The sequence below is a fragment of the Lissotriton helveticus genome, chromosome 4_1 (genome assembly GCF_964261635.1).
Source record: "Lissotriton helveticus chromosome 4_1, aLisHel1.1, whole genome shotgun sequence".
Lineage (NCBI taxonomy): Eukaryota > Metazoa > Chordata > Amphibia > Caudata > Salamandridae > Lissotriton > Lissotriton helveticus.
The window spans coordinates 907907807-907923966 of NC_136063.1; the positions used below are offsets into that span (position 1 = coordinate 907907807).

Consider the following 16160-nt stretch of genomic DNA (forward strand, 5'->3'; position numbering starts at 1 on the left):
CTCACTGCCCGTCATTCTGCAGTCTTCAGTATCCGATGCTGGGAGCTTTGGGGGACGCGTTTCAGTTGAGTTGGGGCTCACAACTCCTTTACGCGTTTCCTCCCATACCATTGATTCCTCGGGTTCTGAGAAAGATTCGCCAAGACCGGGCCCAAGTCATATTGATCGCCCCGGATTGGCCAAGAAGGGTGTGGTACACAGATCTTCTCCACCTCTCCTCGTGCCCGCCGCTCTGTCTCCCTCTCAGGGCAGATCTCCTCGCTCAGGTTCTACACCCCCACCTCCAGACCTTACACCTTCATGCCTGGAGATTGAAAGGGGCAACCTGAATTCCTTTTCTCTCCCACATGATGTGGTGAATGTCATTCTATCGGCCAGACGTGACTCCACCAAGTCTATCTATTCTTATAGGTGGTCTCGGTTTGTTTCCTGGTGTGGGGAGAAATCCATCGATCCTTTGAGGGCTCGTTTATCAGCTATACTTCAATTTGCTCTTTCTTTAGCGCAGCAAAGGCTTGCTGTTGCTACAGTCAAAGGTTATCTTTCGGCTTTGTCGGCATTTCTCTGCCTGCCGGATCAGCCGTCCTTATTTGAGTCTCCTGTTGTTTTAAGATTTCTAAAGGGCCTTAGAATACATTTCCTCCTACTCCCTTTATTGTATCTCAATGGGACTTGAATCTGGTGCTTACTGGGTTCTCCTTTCGAACCTTTGCACAAGTGTCCCTTGAGACTCTTGTCTTTTAAGACGGTCTTCCTGGTTGCTATTACCTCGGCAAGGAGGGTAAGTGAGCTTCAAGATCTTGGTTCGAAGCCCCCATTCTTGACCATTCATGCTGAACGAATGGTTCTTAGGACCAGGGCTGCTTTTCTGCCTAAGGTGGTAACTCCCTTCCATCTAGGACAGTCTATTACCCTTCCTACCTTCTATCCTCCCCCTCACCCTTCCAAGGAGGAGGAACGGCTTCACCGTCTGGACCCTAAGAGGCGGTGAGCTTTTATCTTGATAAGACAAAGGGCTATCGAGTGGATGACCAGTTGTTTGTTGGATTTGCTGGCAGTAGAAAAGGAAGAGCTGTGCACAAGCGCACACTTTCGAGATGGATTATTCTATGCATCAAGATCTGCTGCGCCCTGGCTGGTAAGGAACCTCCAGAGGGTATAAGAGCTCATTCTACTAGAGCAAAGTCATCAACATCTGCTTTGTCTAGGGGTGTTCCTATAGAGGACATTTGTAGAGAGGCAACTTTGGCCTCCCTCCACACTTTCGCGAAGCATTACTGCTTGGATACCGAAGTGAGGAGGGACGGCCACTTTGCGCGTTCTGTCCTTCAGGACTTTCTGGTATAGAGGAGTAGACACCCTCCTCCAGGAGTGGGGACTGCTGTGGGAATCTATTCACAAGGTGAGGAATCCACTGGCAGATGTATCCATCAGAAGAACAAATTACTTACCTTCGGTAACGCTTTTTCTGGTGGATACAGTATCTGCCTGTGAATTCCTCACATGCCCACCCGCCTCCCCGTTGTCCACTCTTCTATACCTGAATTTCTGGTAATGTTTTTTTAATGTATACATGTTATCCTCAAAGGAAGTGGGTTCTTGTACATGATTTACTATGTTATATTCACACTATGTGTGTTAACTTGACTAGTTTGTACTGTGTATACTGTGTATATATCTATTGTTGTTGGTCCGTCCGTGTGCCTCGAAGGCACGGAAAAAAGGGTGGAACTGATGTCATCACGCCGGCGTAGGCCTATTATGGAGTCGGTGACGTCAGCGCAGCCGCGCGCGATGTTGTGCGTTCCTGTGACGTCGTCCACGCCGGCGAGCTACAAAGAATTTTCCGAACGTTGCTGACTCAGGGGGATATTCACAAGGTGAGGAATCCACAGGCAGATACTGTATCCACCAGAAAAAGCGTTACCGAAGGTAAGTAACTTGTTCATCTCAAACAGTAGACTAAGACAGTTACATGGTTTCTTATTGGAGGGTACCACCTCATTGGTATCAACAGAATCATTTGTGTTACTGAAGAAGAGACCAATGCCAAGTCGCAAAATGCTTATCATAAGCACTGCTTAGTGTGGTGTCTGGGACTCCATAGCCGGGCATTCCATATGTGACATGGTGTCAATGGTGATATGGTATATCAGGTCCCATGTATGAAGAAAATGTCAATCCAGCCATAGTAAGAGAGTATCTGATTTCACAGGGGACTGAATTACACCTCGCACTAGAGGATTTCATCTTTCAAACCTTTGCTGTTGGTGGAGAGGCATAAAATCCACCCTTGCTCCATTCTGAAAAGGTTTAAAGGGCTCCAGGAATTAATAGCTTCCAAAATGATCTGCCGGAGGTCATCTGGAGAGTGGTTGGATTTGGAAAAGTGATGGCACATTTTTGTAGTGCTGTGTCTGCAGCATATGTTGCTCCAGTGCTCCATTATTCTTGGTTCGATAGCGCTCGTGGTCATTCCCGCGTAATGAAGGCCACAAAGGCAGGTGATCAGGTAAACACAGTTTTTTGTACTGGAGTTACTGTGACTTTTTTGTTTCCAGGCGAATTGGGGACCCAACCTGACCTCTTAGGAATGTTTAGTCAGTGGGCATACCCCGTAGGACCCACAGGGATAGTGCTCTGTGACAGGTGGTAAGGCCCACAAGGTGTTCTGCATGTGGGACTGTTGAATATGAGGTCTGGTGTTTACCAGGAGGTCCTTCAGTTTCTGGATACACTTAAAAGCGAATCATGGCTCTGGAATCTCAAGGGGCCCAGTGCGTCATCACTCCTTCCCACGGCCGCATGCACCCCACCCAAGGACAATCACTACAATTACCTGCACCTTAAAAGACGGGTCTTCTCCCCTGCTCAGTCTCAATCCAGATGAACAGAGGATGGTAGGTATCCTGTGCTCTCTGCACAGAAACCACATGAGTATGGTTGCATCTCTTGAAAACTCTGTTTTTCTTTTTTCTCTCACCCCAAGGCAATTTGGGTCCCCTTGACTTGCTGTTTCTTTATGTTGACTATCATTGTTCTTTCCACAGTTAGCAGCTGAGTGCTACACTCTGCTTTTGACCTATGGGTCACTGATCCAAAGGGTAAGACCCTTCACTCACTCCTGAGGACAACTTGTGATACACTGTGTAACAGCAACACAGATTGGTTTTATGTTATCTGTTGCCTGTATGTCCACTTGCCTGTTCGGTTATATTGCATGTACTAGTGTGTTTTTTACTTCCTTCACATTGTGGCGACTGATCAGCTATAACAATAGCATGCACATACAGTGTCCCGGAAAAGCGATCCTGGAGACACATTGGCCCATACATGCAAAACATTTGTTTACTGTGTGTTTTCTTCAATTTCTCATTTTTTTTCTAAGTTGGACGAACAATTTTAAACTTTTTGAACAAAGGTATTTTTTTTAGGGGATTACCTACACTTTATATCACATCTTAGATGTGGGGTAGGGTTAGCTCTCCCTTTTGTAGGTCCTGAAGAAGTGGTACAGATAGTTTTTGGGCCAACAGGCAAGAAACACGTTGACCTGACCACATTCACAGATTTAGGCTACTTGGATACATTACCTCCCTGTAGTCGCCCGTACCAAATTATGTTTTTTTTAAACCTGCCAAGGAAACCATCAGTTTAAAGTCCAGTTGAATACCTATTTTTAGTCTCTCTTCATTTCACTATACACATTCACTCAACCTCACACATTCAAAACGCCCTCACACTGGCACTTTCATCAGATGGCAAAAATAAAAAGATCTCTGCTAAAGCGACCCTTTGTGGGGCCCATAGGGCATTGCATTGCCAGCCCTATGAAGAACACCCTTGATGATGAGACTTTACATGCTCATGGATTTGTGAAGGCACCAAGAAAAAATCCTTAGGATTCCCCTTTCTTTGTCCGCCTTTCTTTCTACTTTGCTTTCTGAAAGGAGCAGTATTTCCACTGGTTTCTGCATTAGCACTTTCAGAGCCTTGGTACTGGACCTTAATTGGCTCACATTACCCCTCACTTCCTTATTTTGAGTCATATTAAGGCCATATACAAATCTCTACAATGTCCAGAAAATATAACTATACTATACATAAGATAACAAACATTTCACTCAACTTATTAAGTGCTATTTGAAAGTGGGAGACAAATATGTGTGTAGAGTGAATCAAAGATGAATACTCCAATATAAGTAAGACTTTCATAGAGTGAGCAGGAGATGCTGTTTATTCTTAACTCAGACTGTCTTTAATTCACTCCCATATTAGGGTTTTATTTTCCAGTGCCTTGGTAAGTGCATGGCCAGCTGTGATGATACTGCACTGATTTTACCCTTCCTTCGAAGCATGTTCGAATCTACTAGGTTCATCGCTACGCCTTACCATGCAGTAAGTATCAAGTGCATTTCTTACAATTATCATAGATTTATTTCTCTAGGGTATTTCACCCTGTACGACCACAACAAAAACAAGTTGAGAAGGTAGTCATATGGGCTGTGGAGCATCTGGATGTACATTGTGTAGGTTTGTAACTTCATTCATAGAGCTTGATGGTAAATTATTGATGACCGGTGAAACATTCCTCACTCAGTACTTCCTCTCACCCAAAAGTGTGATTTTGTACTCCATGCATAGCCAAATTATAGTAGAGTGAAACCCCTCTACAGAGTAGATGAGGACTAAGTTAGCAGAAACTAAATGTAGAGCTCCTTTTTTCAGGTGACTAATAATGCATTTCATCAGGGATAGTTAGGAGCCTCTTTAGGTGATCTCTCTTGATAGAAGCCAGTGTTTGAACAAGATAAATCAAGTTTAATCAATGTTGCAGATAAAGTGGTGAAAGACATAAAGCTATGTGAAGGCTTTGAAATGACTCTCTCAGAAAGGCCTTCAAAATAGACAACAGTAGACATGTGGAAAAAAAGATAAGCACCGCTTCTAAAGAAATCGCACTCCTTTGTTGTAAAGAAGGTTTGTGCATTGAACTGTCCTTGCAGTTCCTTTATGTGAAACACCAGAGAGAACAAAGTGACAGAAAACAAATAGTGACGAAACGCTCATCTTATTGTCCAAAGATGCTTTTTAAGTAGCATGGTAAAGGCCCTCCAGCATAGCTGTATAAAGGTATAAAGGTATCCTTAAATCATGCTTTCAGGCCACTGAATATATTTGCTTTACGGATGTATGTTCTTACAACGCATTCCATTGCAACGCATGCCTTTACCACGCATGCGTTACAATGGAATGGTTTTTCAATGCATAACCCTTTCCTCTAATTCTTGCGTGGTGACGTTGTACGTCGTTAAGAGGAAGCGGAAGTTTCTTTCCGTTTCCTCTTAAACTACGCCGATTTCCTGCACTTTCTTACGTGATTTCAGGTGAGGTTTTTGTTTGGGGGGGAGACCCCCCCAAGCCCCCCTTTTTTATTTTGAACCTTTACCACATATGCCTTTACTACTTACCTCTTAGTAAAGGTATGCGTGGTAAAGGCTTTCGTGTTAACCACGCATGCGTTGTAATGCATGCGTGGTTAATGCATTCGTGGAAACGGCCGCGTTGTAGTGGCCGTTTCCCTTGCTTTACTAGTTGACAATCATTCACCAATACCAGCTGTAAACACTGAATGTGAAATCAAGAACCAGCTTTATCCTTTCTTTCAAATATGAAATCTCTTGTACTAAATGTCTGTGTTTGGTTAATGTCTATTGTCTCCCTGAGGTTGTCTTTCCTTATTTGCAGGGCATAGTAATTGGTTTCCAAACATGTGCCAAGGTTCATCCTTTCGCATGCCGGCAGGTACTTGAAGCGTACAAGGGTTGTCTTTCTGATATTGAGCTGGTAAGAACCATGCATCTCTTTCTGTCTCATATTTCAAACTTTCCTCAGCAGCGGCGGTTCACATTTATTAAATGTATTTTACAATTAGATAAAAGTTTACGAGAAAGAAAAGCTAAAATATGTCTAAAGACGTAGGCAGTCTACAATTCCGAAAACAAAACTGTATCAAATAAATGGCCAGTGCAGCTTCCATTCCTCATGTGTATATAACATTTGTTGAAGAAATTTAGAAATTTGTTTAGAAATTATTTTTTGAAGGGGCTTATGATACCAAATGCAACACTTTCTTAAATTTACCATAAAAACAAGTCATTCAACCTTTACTTTCTCCTTTGATTTACTCATGACTTCAGAAGTAATAGAGCACTAACGGAAATGCCACCCTCCAAGACAACTTACATTTAGGAATGTGGGTGTTCAATACAAGACCAGGTCTAAGACCAGGCCCTGGACTCAAGGGGGGAGTGGTACTCGATATCAAACAACAGGCCTGGGTAAAGGCTGGGCTCTGTATCTACAGAATACAGTTACATTGAGGAAAGGTATGCGGCTGAGTCCATATTCTATAGCACACAGCTTACTGTGCTCTAAACTCCTACTGAAATGGTGACTGGCCCGGGCCAGGAGGCAACCGGCACCAGCACTGGTGAGTTGTGTTAAAGGACTACCTCTCCTGTCTGAGGATGGGCCTTCATGAGGCCAACGTGAACAACCCACCCTGACATATGGGTAAGGCAGTGTGATTGCGTTGTAGGGGCAGAGAACCACACATATCCCCTATGCCTAGGACAAGGCCAGGGAGGTTCATTGTATTTGGGGGCTGGGTGACACTGAGGCCAGGGTTGATTTAGGCAGCCGGGTAAGGCAATATTCACTGGATCATTGGGTTTGCAGGGCATTATCTTCGTGGCGTTCCTGCCGCCTTTGAGGTTGTGTGTGTGTGTGTGTGTGTGTGTGTGTGAATAAGAGTTAGGGTAAGGGTAATGGTACACATTAAAGTTAGGTATAGAGTTAATGTAAGCATAAAGGATAGATATTGACTTCAGGTTGCGTATATTGTGCCAGTTACGGAACAGTTCTTGATTAATGTTAGTCTTAGGGAAAACTTTATGGCTAGAGATGAAGTATGGGCATGATACAGGGTTAGGGTAAAGAATTTTGTTCAGCATACTTTGCTGGAATGAACTAGGTTCAGGTCTGTGAAAAGTGGTGGGTATATTATCCTCCTAGTGTTAGGGGGTTTGGGTTTCGGTTATAGTACATAATAGTAATGGGCAAGTGATAGTGATAGCATTATGGTTAGACATAGGATTTTGGATTTGTGTACCTTACAACAAGAATAAAATCCTACAAAATCATTTTCAGATACTTATACAGCATTAAAATTTGAAATATCAGTTTCTCACTTTTCTTTTTGTATTTTTTTCCTCTATATTTAATTTCTAAATGTTAACCTAAATACCACTGGCAGGGGACAGGTGTCTTTTGAGCAGACAGGTGCACGAGGTAGTGCTGCCCAAAAGTTTTTTGACACCATAATTCAACTTTGAGTGAATAATTTATGTTGCCTGTGCCACCACAATTGTATAGCACAGAAAAAGAATTGTGTTTAAACTTTATCATAACCAACAGCCATTACACATCCCTCACTTATTTCACAGTACATTGCGTACCAGGGCAAGTGGAAGCTGCACTCCAATAAATGCGCCAATAGCTATGACAAAATATGTGTTTGTTAAGGCATGAAACCTATGAGCTGCACCCTTTAAATGAAATAAAAATAAGATGTATAAGTTTATAAATGATATTAAGTGTGATGGATCGATATCTGAAATGTAGGTTTTCGTTTGAAGTTTAGCAGTGCCCAGAAGCTGCATGAAGTCGTCACTAGATGGATGAAATTACTTTTTCCAACAGGTTAAAGATCCGCTTTCTGGCAAAGCTCTTAACTTACAAAAGTGGTTACTTCATAGGTCTTTGCTCTAGACAGCGCATGTGCGCTGCTCTAACCAGCCTGCCCATAGGCTTCCCTGTAGCTGCCCCAATCGTCACTCCATTCGTCCGTGACATGAATACACCATGCCTCTTCCTGTATTGAACCCCCCCTGAAAGCACCAGCCAATTACTTATCTGTTAACACAGCGGCCATTTTAGGTACTCATTTTGGGAATACTTTTTCCATTGGTTAGAACTACTGTGCACGGTGGTTACAGGCGCACTCTCTCGTTGATCTTGGAAATACTTGTTTTTTATTGTTATCTTGTGCTTTTATCTCAACACATTATTGGCTCAGGTTTGTTTTCCGTTTGTCGTGTTTCCGTTGTTCAGCAGGTGCCCCTTTATGGCAGCTGCTTCATTGATCTAAGGGGTATCGCAAAGAAATTGGAATTTCAACAGCACAATGCCTGTCGTCTAAAAAGCTGTTTTTCTGTAGTGAGAGCATAATTCTGACAATGCCCAATGCTGTGTTGGCTAAAACACCGCTTCTAAGTTGTGAAAATCAAATAGGAGCGCTCAGTCAGATCACATTGGAAGCAAGCCTGGCTATAGGACCTGGCAGTAAGATTATAGATGGGACCAAGCAAGATGTGAAAACATGGGGTACACGCTGCATAGGGCTGCAGTCTTCTCTGCAGGTTTCGTTCTCACCCAGCAGAAACATTCAGTTTACTCGTATACTTTCTTTCTGCTCTCCTCCTTCTGATTCTGCGCACATGTTCATGTTTAACAGCCTGAAAACCGTAATAATAATAATGTATGTTTTCATTTATAGCTCATGTAACTGCATTTTTGTAGTTTCATAGCATTGCCGCACGTCTTGCAGATAATGTTATTAACAACCCAGGCACAAATAGATATCACATAGGCCGAGGGCTTTAAGTGGGCTGGGTCTTGCTGGTGCACCAGCAGTTCTAAAAAGCAAGTGCCGGGACGTGTCCTTAACGGGGTCTCCATTTTTGCCCGCACCCTCCAGGCAGAAACCTCTGTTTTGTCTGATTCCTCTTTTTTGCTGGAATGTCTGCTCTGATCCGGCTGCTTAGGGGAAGTTCCTTGCTACAGGGAAGCATGGGTCTTTTACCATTGCAACATACTCTGCAGAACAGCAATATAATGCAGAGTACATTATTACAGTGTTCACTACAAATGACATTAACTGTCATTTTCCTCTACTAGGGAAGGTTTCTGCCCTTCATGTGCTTGTATACTTCTGCAATTAAGGCAACGATTATGCTTACATGCTGTTGTTGCACAAAAGGACATATGACTTGCCAGGCCACACCAAGGTCACGTTATGCTTTTTTCTTTCTTTTTTTTCTGGCAGTTTATATAGTGTAAACTTGGCCCTAGGGCACTAAAGGGCTTTACATGTAAACCATATATTTTTACATGACAACTGTTCTGCAGAAAGAAATGCTTTGAGTGTGTAATCGAGGTATTGAAGCATATATTTTGTTAAACACCAAGGTTGTTAAAAATAAGTTGTGCAGGAAAAAAAGTTATGAGAGAAAGGCAAGGGCTTTACTTGAATATCCTGCGTTAAACTCAGCAAAAACAGAAGATGGCCTATTTAAACTAACCTTTTCAAATCCTCCCTTTGATAACCAGCCCCCATTGAGAGAGAAAAGACTTAAAAGGAAGCAAATTATTTGAAAAGGGCATGGAAATGTTCACCCTCAGATATAGCCAATGGAAATACACACCATTGACAAAGCTGACAACCTGGGCTTGTTGTATCAGCCATGTAACTTGCTGTATTATATATCTGGGTGCAATGACAGCAGCTCCAAAATACTAGTGGGGAGGCACACTATACAGAAGCACATATTTTTTGCTTACATGTTTTAAGCCACATCCGTAATCTTCTTGCCACGCCCCTTTGAGGGGCCCACCAGTTTTTTCATACACTTGAAGCCCTGCATAGGCCTTTCGTCGTAGGCCAGGGTTTATTTAATGAAGCATGCTACAAACAGTAACTTGCTACATTTAATTTTTTTTCTTTCTGAGCATGATGAGCTGCCAACTGTGGTAGACTTTTATGTTTATGGTAATTCAGCATTAGTCGTATCATGTTGGGGCTGCCGCAAATTGCTGGACTCTTTGTTTCAAATTTTTTGAGACTAGTCTTGTTCATTATTCTATGATTCTAACTCCTGTGGCCTTGCACCCCTCACACTGCAGTGGAATTGAAAGTGTGAGCATTTAATTGTCCCTTTCCACCCCCCACCTGGGCTCTGCAGGTAGGGCCTTTTCCTGCAAAGTGTGGCCCGCACTGAAGTGGCCTCCCACTCCGTGCACTGCCTGGTCAATAAAACATGAGCATTGCCTATTTTTCTCAGAAAGTAAATGTAGGTCAAACAGTTAGTATGTGTATGGAAATGAGTGGCAAACTGTAAGGTACTACACAATAAACATTTTGGTAACTGTCAAAGTCATTTTACACTCATTATCTGATCCAATGAATCCTGTTACATATGTTTCTGTTATTATATTGATTATACCGTAATTGCATGTACATGTGATTTTTCTAGGATTACCTTCGTGGGCATTCTTCCAAGGGCAGGATGACATATTGAACATTTAGTGACACCCATATTTTCTGCATCTACAAATCAGTCAACTGCCCCCACACCGTGGTCAAAACACACACAGCCATTTTGTTTGTCGGGAATGCTGCTACCACCAATTCATAAACTACAATGTCTGCTTGCTCATTCAATCTTGCTCTCTGTCTCACTCTGAGAACACGGAAGAGAACACATATGCCCTTGTACAGGCAAAGCATTGGAGCGCTATTTGGTATCTCTCTGATGGTAAACCACGCAGCTGGATAAAGTCATGTTTTTAGGCCTCAGCTCTAGACGGAGCATATGGGCTGTCTCAAACCGAGACATGCTGCATCTACTGGATGGGCTTTAGCCTGCCCATGGGCTTCCCATTTGCTGCCACCATCATCACTCTTCAGTTATATCCACATATTCCAGAGCACACAATGCCACATATTTCCTCTACACAGCTTCACACCATGCCATACAATTCCACAACAAACAATTCCAATATAACACATCACTCACTCCCTTGCACTATCATCAACCCTGTCATCACTTCCCTACACACCCACTGCCTCTCTCATCTCTCCCTCAGACTCCCAGTACCTTCTCTCATCTTACAATACCGCTGATCTCTCCCTCCCTCACGCTCCTTGTCTTCTCTCTATACTGCCTGCTCACATCCGCTACCTTCCTGTACCTCCTCATGCTCTTCACAGGTCCACCTCTCGCCTCTCCCCCTATTATTGGTGCCCCTTCCACTTGTACCTCTATCTCTCTCTCTCTTACTCTCTCTCACTGCTCTCTCTCGCTCTCTCATGCACTCTTCCTGCCTCTCTCATACGGTTCACTTGAGTTCTCAAGCACAGTTTCCATACCATGCCTTTTCACAAATTTCTGTCCCTCAAACCCACACTCTCCTCTTATTCTTTAACTGTTTTACTTTCCTGCATACATATGTGCCCCCACTTTATGCATCTATGGCCTCCTCTCCCCTTCTTTCTCACATACACTTTCTGCTCCTCTATCTCAAATTTCTGTCCCTCAAACCCACACTCTCCTCTTATTCTTCAGGTGTTTTCCGCATACACATGTGCTCCCGTTTATGCATCTGTGGCCTGCTCTCCCCTTCTTTCTCACATACTCTTTCTGCTCTTCTATCTCAAATTCAATCACCATTTCCTGCACAAACTACCTATCCCTCTCTATCATCCATTTCTATCTATTTTGTGCAGCTCTCACCCCTATCTATTCACAATGCACCGCAATTCCATTACACAAATACACCACACACTTCCACCCCACACAATTTCAAAACTAACAACTTGAATACAACCGACATAATTCCACTGGACATCACATACATCCACTACACTCCAAACCAAAAAACATAAGTAAAAGACATTGTAATTTACGTCTATCGCTCTAACCCGTGCAAATTCGAGACCTATTGTAAAATCATGCAAGCTAATATATGTGAAGGTCTCTGCTCATTGGCTGGGGGTATGACAATGGTGATTAAGATGATCAGTGGCTAACAAAAGCAAGACAATGAAAGGCTCAGATTAGATGAATAGTTTAGAGAAATGCAACAGCACCAAAAAAGGGGAAGAAAGGTGTCTGAGAATATGTCAGTCACAACAGCAGTCCCAGCTCTAGCTAGTTACTCTAACACTTTACACTGGTATTGCATGTATGTATGCATAGATATTTCTATAATCTGAACTTCAGAAATATTGGAGTGTTGATAGATGGGCCAGCCCATCTAATAATGAACTCCATTTGGGCAGGGCAGTGGAAGCATGTACTCCACTGACCTGGTAGCCATACACCTCACCGTATTGAGGGATTTCTGACAGCCTGAAAATCCCATGATAGGTTGTAGGACTTCAGTCAATAATATTAAACGTTGGGGAAAAGTTCAGCTGGCACAACTGAAGGGTCAGCTTTGACATCGAAGTGAACAGATTGGTTGAGTTTCATTGTTGCAATTTCACACTGGTTCAAGAGCAGTTATTGCGCAAGAGGAAATTCTTGTTGAGTTTTCCTGTAGCTGGATAGTAATTTCTTTATTTTTTGAAAATTCTTTTTATTGAGTTTTCAACACATTTAAGATCACACTACTGTATCACTGCATAGCACTCCATCCCATGCCCCCCTTGCACAACATCCCATTTAGTTCTGGAATACCATGAAGTAGATGTCAGTTAAGTCCGCTGTTACCAATCCGGTTCACTATAGATGGATATGTGCCATGGACAACTGTGCACTTTCCACCAAGAACTTCCTATGGGTGGCCAGCTCTGGGTGTTTTGGGCTGTACTTTCCACTGTCCCCAGATTCTATCATACTTTTGTGGTTACCCTCTGGATCTGTACACTGCTTCCGCAGCTAAAGAGCAGTTATACCATCCCTCTTGGCTACTTTGAGATTGTGGGGGGCCTGCATCTCCAAAGGCCCGCTTTGTGACGTTTAGCAAAAACACAACTGGTCCCAATCATCAGTTTTTGTCCCCTTACCCATCCCATCCCAGAAATACTTCCATGATAGCCAACGTGGGATTGTGTTCTATCAGAAGTCGGCATACCCTTTGTAGGTTAGGGTATTGCAGGATCCAGTACACCTGAATCACCTGGCATTTCCATACCACATGCATGAAGGAGATCTGGTCTGTCCATAACGAAAATATTCAGGGCAGCTGTCCCTCCCCATCCTTCATAGCCTCTCAGGGGTTTAATAAATTCTTTAACCTGGTCTAATCTCAGGTGAGGCAATATTACCCATTTTCGGCTGCCATTGTTTACCTTAATCCATTTGTCATCATCCAAGGGCTTCAGGTCTGACTCATATCTTTCCTGCAATTTGTTTAGCCGGTCTGGGACATTTAGCACCAGAATTCTGTATAAGCAAGATCTGCCTTTCCTACCAATAGCTAACATCATGAGTCAGATTTCTAATGGACTGTACTCTTGTGAGCGCTGTTATGTGGCCTGTGTGCCTAACCAGTGCATGTCCGCACAGTAGGTAAATAAACAACTGGGATCTCTGTAAATCCTCTTTAGCTTCAAGTTGGTCGTAGAACATCATATGGTATGTCTGCCAGATGTCTCCCTATTTACAGATCCCAAACTTATCTCAGGGCCCAGCAGCCCTAACGTTTCCGTTGGGCATGTACCCATGCACAACAGCTTCTTCCTAGTAGGCAACCTCCAGTTAATCAATGGAATGGCTGGAACGGCTAAAATGGCTGGAATAGTGGGCAGGAGAAACTCCCCATACAGCCAAAACTCTGGTGCTTACCCGGTAAAGGGAGTCTGCTTAAGTTCCGTGGCTGGGTCCCCCGATCCCCAAAGATCCAGTCATTAACCGCCAGCAGCTGAGCTGAGCTGCCCAGTATTATAGTCTGATGTCTACTGCCCCTAGTCCGCCATCACAAAGGATTGAATGCACTCCTTATGAGAGATTCATGGCACCGGTCCTCCCTACTTGTAGCTATTGATGTTGAACTGTAGGGTTGTAAACCAAAGGGTAAGGATTTTCTGGAGGTAGTGTGGCAAAACATGCAACAGCTGTGGCAAAGCAACCATTATGAAGAGGGCTATACAACCTCATCATGGAAGGAAGCAACAGTGGTCTCAATCTTTAAAGAAAGGTGCAAAACGTGACCTGGCATGCCAAAGGCCCATTTAGTTGATAGATGCCACAGATAAGGTTTTGGGCAGAGTCCTCCTTGCACGCTTGAAAGATTGGGCAACAGAAAATTGGATTCTGTCCAATACTCAATATGGTTTTAGGAGAGGGCGGGGTACAACTGAACAATATCTTAATTCATCTTTAATCATTAATAAGCACAGAAGGTCCTTGAAGAGTTCTATCCATCTGGCCTTCATGGACCTATCTGGTGCTTTTGACACTGTCAACCGAGATAAATTATGGGCTATGTTGGAAGGTATGGGTGTGGAAAAAGCGTTAGTAACCCTACTCCCCAGTCGTCACTCCGGTACAACAGTCATAGTAAGATATGGCAGTAAAGGGGAAAAAACACATACTTAGATGCCTGTCAGGTTTTAGCACATCACACAGAAAAGGTAAGTAACTTCTCATACTTGGGCAATCTTTTTAGCAAACTGTTGAGATGGGAATCTCTTTTAACCATAAGGGCACAGCAGACAAGTAGGGTGATGGATGCACTATTCCGTTTTGCTTCTAAATTGGGGACAACTTTTTGTCTTTATTGCATTGTCCCTAGGGAGCTGGGGGTCTTGTCCCTTTTCCTGTTTGAAAATTATTAAAACATTTAAACCATGCATTGGGGCACAAGCCTGTGAAGGAACTAATTACCCTTTATAGCCAAATGTCTCTCTATTGCCAGGTATGGAGCTGGGGTTTGGGGCGACGCTAAAAACCAACAGTTTGTAGGAATCGAAAATAAATTCATGAAAAGATTACTGATGCTCCCAAAAAGTGTTCCTACCTCTTTTGCCATACAGAACTTAACTAGAATTTATGGAAGACCGTATAGGCAGTGCCCCTTTTCTTCTATAGGCCAAGATAGGGACCTCTGAGGATTTAATACTTTCATGTGATGTTATTAAAGATTCCCAAAAATCAGACAATGCTTTAAAGGTTCCATGGTTTTAATATTTAGAGAGGATTTACCATGAGATTGGTCTGGAATACTTTATTGAAAACCCTGAAGGAATTCCTCTAAATGTCAAAGGAGTTTTCAAGGAGGCATACTGTTCCAGGGGCAATAGGCTTATTAGTTACCAACATGACAATATTGGAGTCCCCTGTTTGCTTCCTGCCCCTGCACAATGTTATCTATTTATTTCTAATAAGTTCCAGTTCTGATTTTATCTAACCAGGTTCTGTTTATGCACTGTGCACTTTGTTGCCGGCATTTCCTCGCCAAGGAGGGTGATCAAACAAGGTTATGCTCTGCCCATGTGATAACGTCTCAGTTTAAAGAACTATGGACTTTGTATTATTTTGCACATTGTATAAATCAGAGAGAACTAGATTTCTGCTGCCATTACTAAGAAATACTCACTCTTGCTCGTATTGATGGTTTTAACTTCTTACCGTCTTTGGCTACGGCTGAAATCTGTATTGCAGTAGCTAATTACATAAGAGACTCCATTGCGATCAGATAGCCTTAGGAGTAAAATCTGTACAGAGATTTTACCTTTTTATGATGAATTGTGTATGTATTGTATTTTAATCATATTAATTTGTAAATCTTTTCATGGTTCTCTGAGTTGAAATAAAGTTATTCTTGACTTGACTGGCTCTATACTCCATTATGATCGGGGGGAGATCTATCTCACCATATTTCCCTTAATTTTGCGTGTCAACGGGGTCATATTCCTGTCCCAGGTTTCCTATGGGTCTCATGTGTTAGAAATTGGGTTTCTGGTTGGCAAAAGAATGCAGCCTGTCCAAGCAGAAGCAGTAATCCTAGTCAGGGTAAGCTAGATCTACACTAAAAGATAACCTGTGTTCACCCTCTGGTAGCTTGGCACAGAGCAGTGAGGCTTATATAAAGAGGCAATGTGTAAAGTGTTTGTGCAACACACAAACACACAGCAACAGAAAGAATACCCCACAAAAAGACTCCATACACGTTTAGAAATACTAACACTATTATAAACAAAACAAGACCAAAATGACAAAAATCCAAAGTATAGAAGTTGCGATATTAAATGTTAAAGGAATACATGCAGTGAAACGCTTAGAAGCACGTAGCATTAAAAAAGTTACTTT

General features: G+C 42.8%; 1 protein-coding gene across 1 annotated transcript in view; it reads left to right on the forward strand.

Moving 5' to 3' along the window:
• Positions 1 to 16160, forward strand: part of LOC144828088 (maestro heat-like repeat-containing protein family member 1) — a 57756-nt gene that overhangs the window by 33553 nt on the left and 8043 nt on the right. Inside the window, exons 10-11 of the mRNA XM_078686216.1 lie at positions 4279 to 4398; positions 5749 to 5847. Of these exons, the coding sequence (XP_078542342.1) occupies positions 4279 to 4398; positions 5749 to 5847 (219 nt within the window). The remainder of the gene's footprint in view (positions 1 to 4278; positions 4399 to 5748; positions 5848 to 16160) is intronic.